The sequence below is a fragment of the Corythoichthys intestinalis genome, chromosome 22 (assembly GCF_030265065.1).
Source record: "Corythoichthys intestinalis isolate RoL2023-P3 chromosome 22, ASM3026506v1, whole genome shotgun sequence".
In the NCBI taxonomy this organism is placed as follows: domain Eukaryota; kingdom Metazoa; phylum Chordata; class Actinopteri; order Syngnathiformes; family Syngnathidae; genus Corythoichthys; species Corythoichthys intestinalis.
This window is the reverse complement of record NC_080416.1, coordinates 26915444-26935450: the sequence shown is the minus strand read 5'-3', so window position 1 is coordinate 26935450 and position 20007 is coordinate 26915444. Positions and strand designations below refer to the sequence as shown.

General features: G+C 40.2%; 1 protein-coding gene across 6 annotated transcripts in view; it reads right to left on the bottom strand.

Moving 5' to 3' along the window:
• Positions 1-20007, bottom strand: part of macf1a (microtubule actin crosslinking factor 1a) — a 319162-nt gene that overhangs the window by 203945 nt on the left and 95210 nt on the right. The window contains exon 1 of one of the 6 annotated variants that reach the window (XM_057828756.1): positions 7176-7411. The exons of the other annotated variants lie outside the window; for them this stretch is intronic. Coding sequence (XP_057684739.1) covers positions 7176-7311 — 136 coding nt within the window. The 5' untranslated portion in view covers positions 7312-7411. Of the gene's footprint in view, positions 1-7175; positions 7412-20007 lie in introns of those variants that run through there. 6 annotated transcript variants of the gene reach the window in all.

Here is a 20007-nt window from a genome sequence, read left to right as displayed (position 1 = left end):
CACCCCCACGTGAGTGCATTTTACACTAAATCTATTAGTACTGTATTTTCGCAACCACAAGGCGCACCGCATTATTGGGTGCATGAAAAATATACACTAGCATGCATGCTAGTGTATTTTTTTTTTTTGTTCAATGGTACTTTATTAAAGAACAAAGTACTCACATCAATCCTAATCAATCCAAAACTCCATCAAAGTCCTTATCTTCCGTATCCTATTTGAACAGCTGGGCTAGGTCTCCATCAAACTTGTCAGGTTCTTTTAATCCTTTCCCAATGTTGTTTAGCGTAACGTACACACTGGAACTTTATAGCTACTGGGGGCACGCCCCCAATCACAAGCAACCTTCTCCCTTTAAAACACTGGAAGTACCGGGGTTTCTTGGCTATAAAGAAAGACCAGAGGGCCGTCAGATGACCCCGATACCAAACTGACTACTTGGCTTTGTCAAATAGACCACTCAAACAAGCAATCAAGCAGACCACCCCCCTACACAGTCCTGTGGAGTCGCTGCCTAGACGACTTCACTCTGGATAGCTGCAATTAGCATCTGGAAAATTTGTAAATCCAGGGCTCCCTTGGCTTTCTCAAACACTGAGGAACACAGAGATGGCCAGTCGCTGTGCTCTACAATATGCAGCACTGAATGCATATGTGTTCTATCAGGCATGCACCGGAAGGCAAGAGAGACGGGTGGACATCTTGGTGGGTCTTGCAAAGGAAATGGCTCACTCTCATGTGGGCGCAAAGAGGGCGCAGAAGGAAAAATTGCTTCGGCAACAACCTCCAACACCTAGCCCCGGGAAAAGGGTGAAGTGTCATATGTCACCAAATAAAAAAATGTTTTGTTTTTTTATTACACCATCCTTTGTATATAGTTTCTTTTGTTGTCTTTTTCACATGTTTCTTTATTGAATAAATTGCTTTTTTGTGGAAAAAATGACTTGTGTTGTGCATCATCAGCCATCCACCATCAGCAATATGACAATTATAGCTCCATACATACAAGAAATAGTGCAACTGATTATTCAGAGAGATTGAGACAGCTGTTCTGTCTCAATGCTATAATGTCAGACGGTCCAAAGTGCTCAGATATAGTCCCAATTTGTCAAATCGTGCACAATTCGATCCCATTAGAAAACCGTACTGAGCAATTACCAAACACTAAAACATACGTAAAAAGGTTGACCGCCCGATTGCTTGCCACTGTCTGACAAAGCCAAGGCAGCCCAGCAAACACTCAAGATGCTAAATGGAGCAATCCAACCCTGTGGTTTTGCGAGTGTAAATGGGAATGACTAATAAGGACCTCAATGCTCATAAAAGATATGCTGATGAGAGTCAGATGACCCTTCTCAGGGTATAACAGTGATTTGTTTCAACTGATCCTCCCTTGGTAGTTCTAGTAAGGTTCTCATGCCACTCTCACTTAAGGCTGCCTATTCAAAAATCGCTCAGTCAGAGACACATTTTGGTACTAGGTAGACACAATAGGCTCACCACATTTTTGGGCGCATTGGTGCACCGTCCATTTTGAAGAAAATGTTTGACTTTTAGGTGTGCCTAATGGTCATGAAAATATGGTAAATTGATTAAATTTTACTGTGTACATACAGGACACTTAACTAATTTGCTCCCAAAAAGCGTTTTTTTTTTTTTTTTTTTTTTTTTTTTTTTTTTTTTTACAAGAGGCATCTACAGTGCCTTGCAAAAGTATTCGGCCCCCTTGAATCTTGCAACCTTTCGCCACATTTCAGGCTTCAAACATAAAGATAGGAACTTTAATTTTTTTGTCAAGAATCAACAACAAGTGGGACACAATCGTGAAGTGGAACAACATTTATTGGATAATTTAAACTTTTTTAACAAATAAAAAACTGAAAAGTGGGGCGTGCACTATTATTCGGCCCCTTTACTTTCAGTGCAGCAAACTCACTCCAGAAGTTCAGTGAGGATCTCTGAATGATCCAATGTTGTCCTAAATGACCGATGATGATAAATAGAATCCACCTGTGTGTAATCAAGTCTCCGTATAAATGCACCTGCTCTGTGATAGTCTCAGGGTTCTGTTTAAAGTGCAGAGAGCATTATGAAAACCAAGGAACACACCAGGCAGGTCCGAGATACTGTTGTGGAGAAGTTTAAAGCCGGATTTGGATACAAAAAGATTTCCCAAGCTTTAAACATCTCAAGGAGCACTGTGCAAGCCATCATATTGAAATGGAAGGAGCATCAGACCACTGCAAATCTACCAAGACCCGGCCGTCCTTCCAAACTTTCTTCTCAAAAAGGAGAAAACTGATCAGAGATGCAGCCAAGAGGCCCATGATCACTCTGGATGAACTGCAGAGATCTACAGCTGATGTGGGAGAGTCTGTCCATAGGACAACAATCAGTCGTACACTGCACAAATCTGGCCTTTATGGAAGAGTGGCAAGAAGAAAGCCATTTCTCAAAGATATCCATAAAAAGTCTCGTTTAAAGTTTGCCACAAGCCACCTGGGAGACACACCAAACATGTGGAAGAAGGTGCTCTGGTCAGATGAAACCAAAATTGAACTTTTGGCCACAATGCAAAACGATATGTTTGGCGTAAAAGCAACACAGCTCATCACCCTGAACACACCATCCCCACTGTCAAACATGGTGGTGGCAGCATCATGGTTTGGGCCTGCTTTTCTTCAGCAGGGACAGGGAAGATGGTTAAAATTGACGGGAAGATGGATGCAGCCAAATACCTGAACATTCTGGAAGAAAATCTGTTGGTATCTGCACAAGACCTGAGACTGGGACAGAGATTTATCTTCCAACAGGACAACGATCCAAAACATAAAGCCAAATCTACAATGGAATGGTTCAAAAATAAATGTATCCAGGTGTTAGAATGGCCAAGTCAAAGTCCAGACCTGAATCCAATCGAGAATCTGTGGAAAGAGCTGAAGACTGCTGTTCACCAACACTCTCCATCCAACCTCACTGAGCTCGAGCTGTTTTGCAAGGAAGAATGGGCAAGAATGTCAGTCTCTCGATGTGCAAAACTGATAGAAACATACCCCAAGCGACTTGCAGCTGTAATTGGAGCAAAAGGTGGCGCTACAAAGTATTAACGCAAGGGGGCCGAATAATATTGCACGCCCCACTTTTCAGTTTTTTATTTGTTAAAAAAGTTTAAATTATCCAATAAATGTTGTTCCACTTCACGATTGTGTCCCACTTGTTGTTGATTCTTGACAAAAAATTAAAATGTTATACAGTGCTGCTCGAAAGTTTGTGAACCCCACAGCGATGGTCAGATTTTTTGTAAAAAAAACTAAAATAACCTTATTAAATGTTAAGTTATACCCAAATCCACAATACTGACATTCCAAATAATGGACTGAAACAAAAGAAATAGTTATATTGTCATTCTTTATTTAACAAAAGTGGTTGATTTAAGAAAAACTCAGATATCATGTGTGCAAAAGTATGTGAACCCCTTCAGTTAATAGGATATTGCGCCTCCTTTTGCAGAGATTACCTCAACCAAACGGTTTCTGTAGTGACTAATCAGCCTCTCACATCTACTTTGGGGGATTTTTGCCCATTCTTCCTTGCAGAACGCAGTCAGTTGAGAGAGGTTTGATGGGCGTCTGGCATGAACTGCTCGCTTCAGGTCCCGCCACAGCATTTCAATGGGATTTAGGTCAGGACTTTGACTGGGCCAGTCCAGAACACGAATCTTCTTCTTTTTCAGCCATTCCTTGGTTGTATTGCTGGAATGCTTTGGATCATTATCATGTTGCATGATCCACCTTCTGCCAAGCTTGAACTTCAAAACAGATGGCGTCAGGTTATGTTCTAGGATTTGACAATATTCCTCAGAATTCATGATTCCCTGGACTATGTGGAGTTGTCCAGGTCCTGAGGATGAAAAGCAAGCCCAGATCTTGACATTCCCACCTCCATGCTTCACTGTTGGGAGAAGGTTCTTTTGGTGGTATGCAGTGTTGACTTTTTGCCAGACATGGCGGTTTTGGTTGTGACCAAACAGTTCAATTTTGCACCTACATCAGTTGATGAAAACTCTTTTTAATTTAGTCTCGACAACACAACTGTTAAAAAAACAAAAAAAAAACTACTGAATTGATTGATTAGGAAATCAGGTTGAAATAATAGAAAATTCCAAAATGTTGAGGGGGTTCACAAACTTTTGAGCAGCACTGTATCTTTATGTTTGAAGCCTGAAATGTGGCGAAAGGTTGCAAGGTTCAAGGGGGCCGAATACTTTTGCAAGGCACTGTATAGGTTCCTATGTATCTAAGATACAATACACAAAGCTCAAAACCCATTTTAAAGCAATAAAACGGGCCACTGAAGGTCAGTAGCGCATTTGGTAAGAACTCATCTCGGGCCAAGAAAAGAAGAAGAAAAATAGTCAGGAAACGAAAGTTGGAGGGATCTTGTGAAGACGTGTGAGAATTGGAGAAAAATGTGGAGCACGATCAGGGAAAAAAATGCAAACAACACTGGAGGAGTGTTTTGAAAAGAAAACGAAACCATCGTCAAAGAAGGATAAAAAAAAATCATCTTGATGAGACAGACGGTGACGTCCACAACAGCGTCAGGTTCCACACGCGTTCTGCAGAGCTCACATTGCGTTACTCCTTAGCCCAAGGTTGAAACCAAGGATGAAGATGACGAAAAAAGTGAGACCGATCTTGAGCCAGACTCATCAGATTAGCCACGGAAGGAGCCGAGAGCCTTCCCCGTTGTTATGTGCACAAATAGTTCAACAGTTCAATAGTTTAGTTATGTGTAAATAAATTGTTACTCTGCGATCAAAAGCTCTATTTGTCTTGTTGTTTGTTATTTTGTTGACCGAAAACATTCTGATGTTTGGGGCGTCACATTAGTGAAAAATAGCTGTGTCAAAGTTATGTTTGAAATGGATGCTTTCACAAAAAGCTCAATTACTCTTTTTTTCATCAGAAATTGGAAAATTGCTGAAACTAAGCTATTTATTAAATGCTGATTTCTAAAGAATGGAAAAAGATATGAACTAACTTTTTTTTCTGCTAAAAGAAGAGAGTCTAATCTTTCTTTTGGTGGGTTCCATGTTTATATAGCAATAGAACAGAATTTTCTTTGGGCCTTGCCAAATCAGTCAAAATCCAGTAAAACCGCCGGGAGTGAAGGGCCTTGCTCCGGAGAAAATGGCTGGGAGTAAATGAGTTAATTGGGTATACAGAAAATCAATCTTTAGAAAGATATTCATGCTGATTCTTGACAAATTAAAGTTACTGTCTGCTGTCCGGTTGATGGGGACGCGGACCCTGGATCCTGGTGGGATGACGCCGGCCCCTTTACTGGGCTGTGAGAGGAGGGATGTGCTGCGCTGGCTTTCCCACCCCTCGGTGTGCTGGATAAGGGTCCGGCATCCTCACTAGTCTGCGGGACTATCACATGCAGACCCCTCACTCCCTCCTTCCATGATCATTAGGCCCCCCACATAGTGTCAACCGGAAATAGAACTAGCTAACGATAGCACCAACATATCCATAATTAGTGTAGGCGTTCAATGTATTTCTTGTTGTTTTGCTTCTTCGGTCTCTCCTTCTTTTCTTCTGTTCCCTCATAACCCTTTCCTGTTTGCTGCTTTCTCCTAATAAACGAGGAACGTTGTATGGTCACAATGGGAGTATGTCATACTCCCATGTAATACATCAAAACTGTTCAGACCAATTGGACACTCAGATCTCCATTCTACGTGGCAAGCCGCAGCAGCTGAACAGGGCAGGTTAAAAAGAAAAAAAGAACAGAAAAAAAAGTTATTGTCTGCTGTTATGTTGGTGTACCCCAGGGCTGTGTCTCAGAGCTTTTATGTTTTCTAATTAGCTATCATTAATATGAATGGGTCTTTAAAAGTGACTTTTGATTGGCCTGTATGCCAATGATAGTGTCTTTTTGAGTGCCTGTTCTTCAAATCCACCAATAAATTAAGCAGTATAAAACTATTGAATTTATATACAAACTTTTTACAGTTTTTTTTTTCATACAAGCGATTACAACATTACTAATTGCATAATAACAGTTTTAAGAGTTTCCATGCTGTTTAGCTTATGTGTAGGTTATGTTATGTATGTATATTTATTTGAGGAGTAACGAAAGGATCCATACATCCATTACACTCCTCTGATGACTGCCATTTACGTCCGTCTACATCTCTAGACCACAACATTAGGTACACCTGCACCATGCAATGTAACCACACAGCCCTCAATCCAATTTTGCTGCACGCAACAACCACAATCAGAGTTAAGCATGAGTTTCACCTCCCATGCCCAGGTACTCAGCTACCACAAGGGCCAATCACATTGCAAACAGATCAAATCAGTCGCGTGTCTCAAGCAAAAGCAACAAATCCCAAATGGGATTAAGACACTAAGCTTGCAATGTGACCCGAGCTGGAAATTCCGGGCAAGTGCTGGAAATGGGGGACCATATAACCAAACACAATTAAAGTTTAGATGTTGTATTTAGTGAGGAGGGAAACAAGCCCATGAGGAAGTCACAAATGAGATCATTAAAGGTCAAGCAAATACAACAAGGGGCCTAGTATAGAGCCCAGAGGCACAACAATATTAGGGTCGTAAACAAACAAAAACAGTCATAGTTGTAAAAACAGAGCAATGATACTTTTTGTTCTAATATGATCTCATCAGTCAATGCAGATGTGCTGAATGCTGTGGCCAAGTCTGACAAGAAAACACACATACACAGAAGTGGCTTACTGGTGGTCCACTTTCATCAAGAGCTCACGGGGAAGGCATCTAGCGGTTTAACAAAACGTCTGATAAAGTGTGGCATCAGTTTGGATCCAAATATGGCCTCGGAGCACAAGGAAATTCTTGTACGCTGTGTTTTTACTGTAACAGGAGAAACAACACGTCTGCCTTTAAAATAGAACAGTGACACAGTCGCACGTTAGCTAATGCTACTGTACGTGTTAAAATCTGCTAGCAGGGTGCTACGTGCAACTTAAAAGCTAATTAAGCGCTAATGGATTTCTACATGCACATACACGCATGACACTTGGTGAAATAAAAAAGTGGGTGGAGTCTCAACAGGAAGCACGTGGTGCTCATGTCGAATATGATAATATCTACTTCCCTCCTTCCTGTTGGGGCAGTTATTACCTCCGTGAAAAGTGACAGGTGCAAGGAGTCGCTGACGACGATGTCGGCGGTAGAACCAAAAGCCGGCCACGGTTAGAAAATGCACCGTCACCACCAGGATGGGCGCCATGACGCCCGGGTCGCACAGAAAGTCCATGCCCCCCACCCCAAAAAAGGTGCCCGTTTAGGGGCCAAAGGAGGAAGAAAGCATCTCTTAGGACCACAAACACAAAACTAGCCAGCTTAACAAGTGCACAGACCTTTCCATGAAGTTGCCCTCCCTCTTTCCCTCCCTCACTCACTCACTCTCTTCCTCTCTCACTCTAAAAGCTCACTGGCCCTCTACTGCAAATTTCAGATCCACCAATCATGAAACCCGAAAGCAGAAAGCCACAAACTGCAATTCCTGTGCACCTGCATGAACTGTTGAATGCAGATACATTTGTTTCAAGGAACGAATAAAGTACTTAAAAAAGAAGTACTTTGAAAGATGTTAAAGTGCCTATTATAGCAAAAAGCATGTTTATTTCATATTTTACGCGGTATTTTATGCTCCTGAATAAAATGGACCGCTTAGATGTGTATGGAAGCGATCGATTTATATATTCAATTTTTTTAATACCGAGCCATAAAAATGAGTGAATTCCTGGATTGACGAAGAATGCGAATGTGACGTCACACGGGTCAGCATCTCACAATACAGCATTGCTTTATATTATGCAGATGGACTGCGCATTCAGCTGATTTTGCGGATTAATTCATTTATTGTTCACGTCACGCCAGTCAAATGTGCTGCAGGGTTTTGTTGCTGCGCCATGGAGAGACTTGTAAGCCTTTTTGGGTTTCAAAAAGTTCCCGTTCACCCCGAAATTGGCCAAAACAAGTCCGACAACTGTGGGATCATTGGACTTACAAGGAAGTGAGTAAACATCGTGTTTTGCATTATGTCAAACACTGGGATCATGGCACACATTTTAATCCAGAGGTGGCTTGCATTTTGGGGTCGACAATCCTCCTTGTCCACTGACTACTTGGCCGACGGCTTGTCGCACACTCCCCTCAGTCCTCTTCGCGTGCCCGCCGGGAGAACGCAATACTCGGGTTATGCTCGTGCGGTTCTCCATACCGTCCAGACTTCCAGCCCCCTCTACTCTCTTAGTGTGCCCGGCAATAGACCACCATCCTCGGGTTGGGCTCGGGCAGCTACACGCTTCTCCGACGTCGGTCGGTTTGTCCGGTCATTCTTCAGCTGCTTCCCCGACAAACGAGCTCTGCTGCCCGTAGCAGGGGAACGGCAAGATGTGACTTGCCTGTCGCCGAGCGGGTTGCCGATCGGTAAAGACAATCGACAACCCTGACGCCGTGTGACATGAGCCAGGATAGTTTTGTGTGATTTTATGCTTTGAAAGGCGGGAATAAAACTTTGAAACGCCGCTCTGTTCGCGATAGCATGTCAGCTAGCTGTCACGCCTGCGGTTTTGTTTACGCTCTTTCCTCCGTCTCCGAAGCCGCGGCAGGGAAATGACAAAAGCCGGACTAACTCCAGTGGCATAAAATATCGGGGGGGGGGGGGGGGGGGGGGGGTGTTTCACCATTATAAACTTATTTTGCCATGTAGTACTGAATAAATACATTTTGAATATTTCATAATCCATTTAGCACAACACAGTTATTTGTCATGACCACACCATTTAATTAGCAGGTGGGGAAAAATACTAAGATAAAAACTTGGATAAAAAGAATATCCTGTAAAAATATTGGAGTAGAGAGATTGAATCAATGACATTTTGCTGCTCTCTCTGTCGCATTTTCCTCTTTCTGAATGATTCCCCCTCAATGGGCTGAATTCTATATCAGAGGAAATCGTGACCCTGCCGACGTCATCCTCCAGCTGGGGACGCTAGAGCGCTATAAAGACAGACAGGGCTAAACGGCAGATTAAAAGACTAATTTCTTGTCATCTGCGCTTTACCAAATTGTTGTATACAGTCGAATGGTCTCAAAATATGATTCTAATTCACATAATAATGCTATTTAATATTTTTTTTATGCTGCCACAGGCACTTTAAAGCCCTGGGATTAAATCATAAAAGAACAACAAAGCCAAAATATCAGATTTTCTGATTCTGTTCTTTATTAATGACACACAAACTGACACAAACACCATTGAAAGGTTTTACAATTTTAAATGGCTCATTCTAAATCATAAGTTAACCCTGCTGCTCTGTAAAACTAGAAAAAATTTCAATTAAAATTAAAACTGTTGTTGACCTTTGCATTCCTTTTACCTTGAAAAAAAAAAAAAAAAAAACTTTCAAAGGGTCACATTGACACACAAACAAGAAGAGTACTGTCTGAAGTGTGTACGTGTTTATGTTTTGTTGTTATTCAGCGTTGCCACGACCCGAGTGATTCATATCGGCCAAGATATTTTCATTTTATTTTTACCTTTTGAACACGTGCTGTCTTTGACACCGATCTTACAGGGAGGGGGATTGAGGGTACTGTGACCGCAAACTAAGAGCAAAGTGAGGCATAAGATGGTAGGAAAAACCAATGTATTAGTTTAGTAATTAGTTTTTGGGTAAATGGTTTGCTTTGTATTTATGATCGCCCCTTGAAGGCAACCTAAATGTGCACAAACTCGCACACAATGCACCATGAGGCCACCAGCAGGCCACTGGTGGAACAGTAGGCGAACAACAAGGAATAAAAATTTAGGTTTATGACACCTCTGTGAAGTTGGCCCCCCATCGGACTCAAATTTATAGAAAAATCATATAATTCGTTTGTGCTAGGTTTGCGCTCGATTATGCTGAAAAAAAAAAAAACTTTGTGCTGCTAACGTTTTTGAGATATTAATTTTTTTATAGGTCAATCTGAGGTCAACTAGGCTTCCATTTTGATTAAAAATGGCAAAAAATCGTGCAAATTGTTTCTGCCACGTTTGTGCTGCTATCGATTTTGAGATATTGAGATATTAATTTCTAGTGATAACGTCACGCAGCCCCCTATTTACAGCACATTTGTGCTGCTATTGTTTGAGATATTCATTTTGAGTGACGAAGTCAAGCAGCCCCCTATTTATTGCAAAATGGACCCAAAATTGTGCCATTCGTTTATGCTACGTTTGTGCTCTTTGTGCTGTAAAAAAATTTAGTTTGTGCTGCTATCGTTTTATAGAGATATTAATTTCGAGTGATGACGTTAATCGCAGCATTTCCGTAGCGTCGCGGCTAACGAATTAGCATACGAACTTAATAACTGCGAGTCACGTTATCACTCGAAATTAATATCTCTATTAATACTAATTATATAAATTAATATGGTAAATGGGCTCAAAGGAGTGCCATTTGTTTGTGCTACGTTTGCACTCGCTTTTGGCACACCCCTCTGTTATTGAGAGAGACGGTACAAACCATCGATAAAAGAATAGCAGCACACATGAAAATTTTCACAGCACAAACGTAGCATAAATGAATGGCACCATTTCGGGTCCATTTTGCAATAAATGGGGGGCTGCATGAGGTAATCACTCGAAATTAAAATCTCAATATCTCGATAACTGCACAAACGTAGCACAAACGATTGACACAATTTTTGATCAAAAAGCGGGCTGGTTGACCTCAGATTGACCCTAAAAAGAATTGCAAATATCTGAAAAACGACAGCAGCACAAGCAGATTTTTTTCCCAGCACATACCTAGCACAAACGAATTACATACATTTTCTATAAATTTGCCTCTGATGGGGGGCCAACTTTGAGGTGTTTACTACAGACAGTGGGCTACAGGAGTGTTTTGATGTCACAGACTAATTTTATTGGGGGGGGGGGGGGGGTGTCAAAAGGGAATTTGTTTTGCATTAATTTCTTGTGTATTAATGGTATTCTTAGTCATAACTATTAATTTGCAACTGCCTAATTTCCACTATAGAGCTCAATTAACAGTATAACATAGCTGAATTACAAAATTGGAACTCCTATTTAACTGTTAATTCATTCATATAATTGGAATAATACATAATCGCGAGCAAACACCAAGAACCATTCAAGGACTACATTGAGAATTTTTTTTTCATAAAAACAAATGAATAACAAGACAACAAGTTAGGAGTTTATAAAGGACAGCAAAATAGTGAGGCCAATCGGAAATGTGAAAAGTTGCACCGTCACTCGCCACAGTGTGGCAGAAGAGACCAATGATACAAAGTCACATTGGGATCCACCAACTTGGCTATTGTACAGAGCTACTGCAGAAGGGGTCCTCAACTGAACTGTAAACTATTATAACTGACAAATAGGTCTATAATAAATAGATCTCACAAGTGAGCACTAGCACCACTTTTTTTCATCAAGATCTCATTGGATTGTGAATGCAATGCTGTGTAAATTAAAGTACTTTTTTTGCTTTCTAGCCTCAAAAAGAGGAGTGAAAATTGACATGAATCCACAGAAATAGAGCATCATTGTAAGCTTTGCATTGTGTCATGAAGTGAATGGCTCCTTTCATTCATTCGGCACGAAAACATGTCACCGCTTCTCACCCCGCACGGACAATGCTGCCTTTTGTGACACTTTCTCTACACGTAAAAACAATGCAACTACATTAAAGTGTCTCATATCCCTGCGTTGCACCTTTTATCGCCCTCAACCCACCCTCCAAATTGCCCCAGTCAGCGTCCTTCGCAGAGACAGCATAGCGAGGTCAAGCTGACACAATAAGCGAGATGCGGCATGAAAATAAAAAAGCCTCAAGAATGGCATCTTTGTGAAAGAGGATGAGAATGATGGCAGGAAACATAATAAGCAGGATGAGGAAAAGGGCTGACGTATCCTTTAACCTTCAATTTAATCCATTGAAATGAAACTGCTGAACAATATTTGATCTATAAAATGTCAACAAGGAGAAGCAAAAGTGTGCTGTCGCTTAAAAAAAAAATAGCTCAAACCTTGCATTAGTACAGTTACAATACAACAATGTTTACTGTGTCTCGAGGTGGTAAAACGTGTTTTTTTCTCTCTGGCAGTGTGGGTATAATGTAATCATGATACGAGTCATACACACGTGCTTTTCATGGAAAATAATTTAATTATTTTTGCTCTGATGGTAATAATGTTGAGCTGGGCATTGGGTTTAGGCTCACCCAAAGGACTCCATTTATTTTAATTTTATTTAGAATATTTTGTTATTTTTCAAATTCATTTTAACTTAACATTATACCGTAATTTTTGCACTATAAAGCGCACCTGACAATAAGCCGCCACCCACCAAAAACAGCATTTGTTCATAGATAAGCCGCACTGGACTATACACCACAGCTGTCCTCACTGTATTATGCGATATTTACACCAAAAAAGACCATCATGAGACGAAATGAACCACTATGAAGCTTTGAACCAATTAGCTGCAAGCGTCATTGCTTCAAGACACTTCATTTGGCCATCATTGCTCCCTTGGGGGAGACAGTGAACCTCTGCTGCCAACTGCTGTCAACACTGTTGTTGTCCAACATGCCTCCTAGCATGCACTGCAGCACTACACATGTAAACACCAATCAAAATTCATGCTCTGTGCTAATTATTTCTTCAGTTACTGTTCCAGTTGCTTCCTTGATTGCAAGTTATGGTATTTGGTAACAATTTATATGACAGTGGTGCCATAAGACTGCCAAAATTATGACATGGCAGGCTGACACTGTCATGAGCATTAATAAATGCCTATAAGAGATGTCATTTAGTATTTTCCGGCAAATTATCTCACTTTTGAATGGATGTAAAACATCTAAGCTGGATATAAATGGAGTTAATTACATAATTTGCCGGATGACACTTAATGACATCTGTCATAAGCATTCAGTTATGCCCATGATAATGTCATGTCATAATTATGACGGTCTTATTACAGTCTTATGACGCCACTTTTAAATAAAGTGTTACCTATTAGCCAAAATAAATCAACAAATAAGTTGCAATGGACCATAAGCCACAGGATTCAAAATGAAGGAAAAAAGTAGCTGCTTATAGTACGAAAATTATGGTACTTGCGTTCCAATTTGTTAATGTGTTTTGATAATAAAAATCCTGTTAAGTGGATTTTTTTCTTTCTTCTTTTTAACACAGATATTTTAAAGGAACATATTTTAGAGCTGTAATCGAAATACCGTGATACCGTGGAATTTTCGCATAAGGTTATCATATGGTCAGAATATCATACATGCACATGCCTAGTAGGGGTGTGACAAAATATCGAAATGGTGATATATCGTGATACTTTGTATCCCCAAAGGTTATCGATATGCTCCTGCCAAGAATCGAGATATCGTTTTAAAAATGTGTCAATGTCTAAGGAAAATAAATAAAAAGGAACCAACAAGTTGCTACCAAAATCCTCCACCATAATAGTGTCTCAGTTAACTCTATGGCTGCATTGACGGTGCTCGACGCCTAATCCATTTAGACTAGAAACATTCAATCATTCGAAACCAGAACATTCTGCCCGATTTTCAGGGCATTTACAGGTCACTTGCTGTTCATTTTAGAGCATTTACAGGTCATTTCCTGTTGAGTTTGAGGCACTGCCTATTTATTTGGGTGATTCCCAGGTCACTTCCAGCTATGTAACTCAAAATAAACAGGAAGTGACCCATAAAAAACCCCAAATCAACAGATAATTGACCTTAACTGGCCCAAAATTACCTCATTACCTGGCACTGGCTGCCACTGACGGCCATAGACGTTCAATCCACTTGAAGTGGGCTGCCACCCTCCAAGTTCAAATGGATTGGACGTCTACTAGTGATAAACTCATTCCAATTCACAGCAGAAGCTTGTTTTTCTGTTAATGATTAAATGAAGAATGATTTCCTGAACAATGTATCAATAATCGTTGTATAGCCATATCGTCAGATCATCGTTATCGTGAGCTTTGTATTGCAAATCGTATCGTATCATGAGGTACCAAGAGGTTCCCACTCCTAATGCCTAGTAAGAACCTGGTTTTAAGAGAACATTAGAATTCACAAAAGGTAGAGCAAGTAAAAACACATTTTAAATCAGACAACCGTAAATTATCAAACAATAATACATTGCAAAGAGTAGGGATGGGAATTGATACGATTTTTACGATTCAGATTCCATTATCGATATTGCTTAACGATTCGATTCTTTATCGATTCTCTTAATCGATTGTAATTTGGGGAAAAAGAAGAACGAACGTTTTGATTGGCATCGAGTTTGTTTAAACAGAAGTCACAACTTTACAAACTCACAATGAGGTCAAAAGAGGCCTGAAGCCTCAATGTTAAATGTGGCAATAAGTGGCAAATACACAAGAATGTGTAACATTTTACTGAAACATTTTTCTAATAGAAATAAAAAAATATTGGTAAATGGCTATAGGTCGTTGTTCTGCCTTTGGCAATATGTGTTAAAGTAAATTATTAACCATTATATTGAAATGCATGCCTTTTAGTTTTTATGGTGCTTCTACGCTCAAGTGGGGGCGCTCTTGCGCTTCCTCACACGAAGAAGAACGCGCCTACGTGAAGAAGAGCGCGCTTACATGCGAAGAAGAAGTGCAGCTACAAAGCAGCAACGCGAGTGAGCGAGTTAGTGAGAGAGGGAAACACTGCTACGAGCCTACGTTCTTTGTTAATGGTTGTAAAATATCTACAGAGGCAACGCCTTGTATCTATCATCTTTTGTGTTGTTGTTGTGTTTCCACTCGCGATCGGACACTTAAATCCAGTTGTGTAGTGGTTTGAACGATGTGCTAATGCTAGCGAACGCATGCTAACCATTTGTGTTATTACTGTATTAGCAGCTAATCATCGCTGATTTACATTGATGCGAACCTGTTATTGGGGACTAAATTGATTTGTTTCATTTCTATTTTTAGTTTGACTCTTCAAGTGATGCTTGAATAAAGTCAGCAAATTATACCAACATCTTCTGCATTATCATTTGGGAGTTTAGCTAGCTGTATAGCCAGGACTGAGGCTTAGCGTCTTGGTGAGGACAGTACAGTCGTATTCCCTCGCGATGCAGTTATCTCCACCTTGCAATGACTGCAAGTCGCTTTGTCGTAATTTTTCCTCGTGAAGTGAAGACACACTTTCGAGCGTTTCAACCTACGTGCTGTCATTGTAATGTTTACGGCGGCAATGCTCGTGCTAAACCATTGTAACCTTTCATTTTCACCCTCTATCCTGGTGAAATGTAGCCAAACTTTGGAGCGAGTGGTTCTTGGCGCCATGCTAGTTTGATGCGTCTGGACAACAAGACACGTCACATCACGTGATGACGCAATACGTGTCTTTAGGAATCGTTAAAGGGATCATTAAGGCTTTTTCATTTTGATGTCGAGGCCTCGAAACACTAGGAACCGGTTCGGAATTGGAATCGGTTTTCAATTCCCTAGCAAAGAGTAAAAAATCCTTTCAAAGCAAAGTAAAACATTAATAGTTGACTGAATTTCTACATTCATACAGCTGGATCTCCATCTTTCCAATGTCTAAAAAATGGCACAACAATATAGAAAGCAAACATATGCATGGAAAAATCTAAACTTAAAATGTAAAAAAATGCCCAACATTGGCTAACTTTCAGGAAAACCTTGTAGCCTGCCTCTGCCACAGCACCCCATGCATTACAACTTTCTGCAACTATGGGGGTAACCTTACCCAGACAGAACAAACAGTTGTCCAACTCAGTTAATATTAACTCAAGCATTTACATATAGTGACGGATGAGCGACCACCCAGACCAAGAGTTTGACATCATCAGGTCAAACAGACATGAGTAATCGAGCTCGGAGCGTCGGCTCGGCTAATCACACGCACGCACTACAAAGAGACAGCTTAGGAAAATAAACAATTAGTGAGTGAGTGACAGTTCGCTTACGTTATGTTTTGACAGGCTGAGCTTAGTGGATAGACGCACACAGGAAGTTAGCGGGCAGACAGACAAGACACCCCAAGAGGCCATTAAGAGATTACAAGCAGCATGACCCCTGCATAAACTTGACAAGTGTGGATTAGAAACCTTCAACACACAAATATTCAAAAGACACGCACACGGGCGCATGATTTTTCTGATGGACCACAAAACTCTGATACTTAATTGTATTAATTCTGTTGAAGTTAATGCTGGGAAGTAAAAAAAAAAAAAAAAAAACAAGCCTGAATTCAACAATAACACCGGGAGCACTGTAAACATTTATAGTAGGCTCAAGGTTTTGTTTCTAGTCAACAAACTAATTACCCTAGTCTTTTCTCTCAGCTTGCACAGTATAATACAATCAAGACGGAAGCAGTTTTACATCTCCGTCCCCCTGAGGGTCACCTTCACTTTCATCTATAATCAAGTGAAGTGACAGCTCAATATAGAGCAAATGTGTTAACCAATGGCGGCCTCTTGACAGATGTGAATCATGTTTGCTTACTGTGTGTATGCATACTAAAAACACACGCAGGAAGTCATCCTGACCTTTATCACGCAAGTTAGCGTTTAGCATTAGCGCTAAAAACCAGGGTGATTGTTGACACACTTGACGTGGCTCTCGTTTTATCAACCTAACATCAAAGAAAGTGGAAAAGGGAAAGGGAGGGCAAAGTAGGACCACACAGAAAATTCCTGAATGGAGACAGACGATGGGAACGGAGGGAGGGGATGATGGAAAGCGGAGATTTATGACCTGTTGAGAAAAGAGAAGCTTCATTCAAACTTTTTTATTCCCAGAATAAGGGAGTGTTTATTTATCTGTATTTGATTAGGAAGGAATTTATCATGTGAACTGGATGTTTACTTATGATATGTCTGTGTCGAAATTTCATCAAAGAAAACAGCATAGGGTGCATTTAATTCGGGCCCAATTAGACGCTGCCTTAAATGCACTGTGGTTGAGTTGAAACGGGGAGTTAACAGGGAAAAGAGCCAAATTTGATTTCAGTTTGAAGATTTTGGAAGTTTATTTTTAAATACCTCTTGTACAACGCAGATTGGTATCAAGTAAATGCCTAAACAGGCTGCGATGCGTTCAAAACAAAGATAACTAGAACTAAACAGGTTACAAGAGTGTTTTTCAACCACTGTGCCGTGGAAAGTTTTCCAACTTCACCTAATTGATGTAAAAATAATGTTGTTGTTTTTTTTTATATGAATCTGCAAATGTGCCGTTGCTTCGTGTCTGGGTTGTCCAATGGTCAGTAATCATGCAATACTCTTCCGTATCCGTACTTGTCAATAGGTAGCTAATTACTTTGTTTTGTGGTGTGTTCGTAGTAGCGGCTAGCTAGCGAAACTATAAAGTCCTTTCAGACATACGCTGAACTCCGGTTAAATCCTGGGATTTAAACGGGTAGCCCTTATGTCTAAAAGCAATTTCCTGGGTTGACCGACACGGACAGTATGATGCAGGCCTGAAAATGGGTCAGGGGTTAAAAAGGTGAGAAGGGTGTGGAGGAAATATGTTCCGGTAGGGCTGTCCCAAAGAACTAATTTTCTCCTAATTAGTCAGCCAACTATTTTTACGATTAGCCGACTAATAAAAATAAAAATAAATCAATATAAAAATCTTTTTAACTAATTTAACAATGAAATTTTTGCTGAGGCTTATTAATTCACCAAAACATTTTGGAACACTTACATTCTTTAGTACAAATAAACATGTAAATAACAATAATTAATCCCACATAAACAATGAGGTCAAATGTTGATAGCATTTACTAGTGCAAAAGAATGGAATGTAAACAGATTCAGAACACTGACTACGCTTTCCCAACATCATTCAAAACAATTCTTAAAAAATATATCTAGCATTATTATTAGGGTTGTTCCGATCATGTTTTTTTGCTCCCGATCCGATCCCGATCGTTTTAGAATAAAGCTCGGACGAATATATACATTCAACATACAGTACATAGGTACTGTAGTTGTTTATTATGACAATAAATCCTCAAGATGGCATTTACATGATTAACATTCTTTCTGTGAGAGGGATCCACGAATAGAAAGACCTGTGACTTTGTATATTGTGACTAAATATTGCCATCTAGTGTATGTGTTGAGCTTTCAGTAAAATGATACTGCAGCCATTCAACCCAAATGGATGATGGGAAGTGGAACCATGACTGTGTGTAGTGCTACCAATTGATATATCTTCTCTGCGTTGGGAAATAACATAACGTGTTAAGAAAAAGATCAATGGCTACCTTGCTTCCCCACATTGCTTTCCATGATATTTCTAATCGTAGGAAGAGGGATTGTAAGGCTTTAGCCAATTAAAAAAAGGCTCCAAAGGCTGCCAAAATTCACTCTACTCATTTTACGCTGCCTTTTAGCTCTCTAAATGGGTAAAACGGCGCCATTACAGATTGAGCGCGGCAATGCGTGAGTGGGTCGCGCAACGCATGCATGAAAAACACCTAACTTTTAAGTGATGTGTGTGAGCAAGCGTAATGACATTTTAGGTAAGAAATTAGATTTTTTTTAAAACATCTTTTTTTGAGTGAAAGCAGTGAAATTATTTTTCTAGTCACAACCGAGATGCAATTGTTGGCTGTTTTCAACAATGTACATCTAAAATAAACACATTGATTGTCTAAAAATGGTTCAATATTAGGTGAAATGTCTTGTTTTCTCATGTATATTTATAATTTCTCCTTACCTAAAGAAAAAAAGGTTTTACCCGATTATTCGATTAATCGATCAAATTTTCAGTACAATACTTGATAACTAAAATATTCAATAGCTGCAGTCATAAAGCAAAAGCTATCTTTCATTTGGATTTCCGACAGAATAAAAAAACTGAACATAGCGTGATTAACGTTCAACGGGGATGCAGTGATACATACTCCAATAAAGAAGTGTCATACTTAGTGAGTAAAATTATGGTTATAAAATATGTTTTTGTTTGTTTGATTCCTATCAATACACGATTTTATATTGTTAATATAGTCTACACTACAGAAATTCATTATTTGCTGGTGGCGTGCCTTGGGATTTTTTTAATGAAAAAGAAAGTGTGCCTTGGCTCATAAAAGTTCGAAAAACACTTGGTTACAGTATTATGTAAAATACAGACTGACTGTCTTAACGGGCTGCGGTATAGTCAAAAGGCAATGGCAAAGATTGCCTACAGGTAGCACTTAAAATGTGTAAGAAGCAGAGAATGCTTGGCTTGCCAAGGTCGCATTTGTGCCAGCGTCACAGCGAGAAATGTTCTTGGAGGGCCGTGAGAGCGATGAAGACGAAGAAGGTCAGCGATGGGAAAAGGCGACGTGAAGGGGATAAAGGGGGGCACAATGAAAGGCCCAAAGAATGTGAAGAGTGTACACAAATACACGGGAATCGAACACAACGCTAAGGCAACCGGGCCCTCCATTTTAACCCCGGCTGTTGTCGTTGCCATGGACGCACATCCATTAAGATCCCGTCCTGCTCTCTGGTCTTTTATTGCGCCACTTGAACCCGCCCCCCCGGTTTGGCAGTAAATTACAGAGCTGTCAGAGGAGGCCGTGACGTCAAGTCATGTGACATCACAAGTTCATTCTGATGAATGTTTATTACATTAGGGCTACTTGCTAATGCTTTACTGCTTCAGCTAGTAAAAATGTCTCATTAAAACCATCAAGAAGCTAAACTTACTTAACGGGTGGCTTTCATGTGTCAGGTTCAAGAGTTTGTTTACATCTGCAGGATGTTGCGCACGCTTGTCGTGCTTACATTTGAGTGTGAGATTGACTCCATAACTAACAGCCTTAATGTGCTGCTGTAAAATTTAAAGATGAATTGATAGTAGTGTGTATGTATATATGTAAAATTGTGGGTTCAAGTGACCGTTTATAAGGCTGC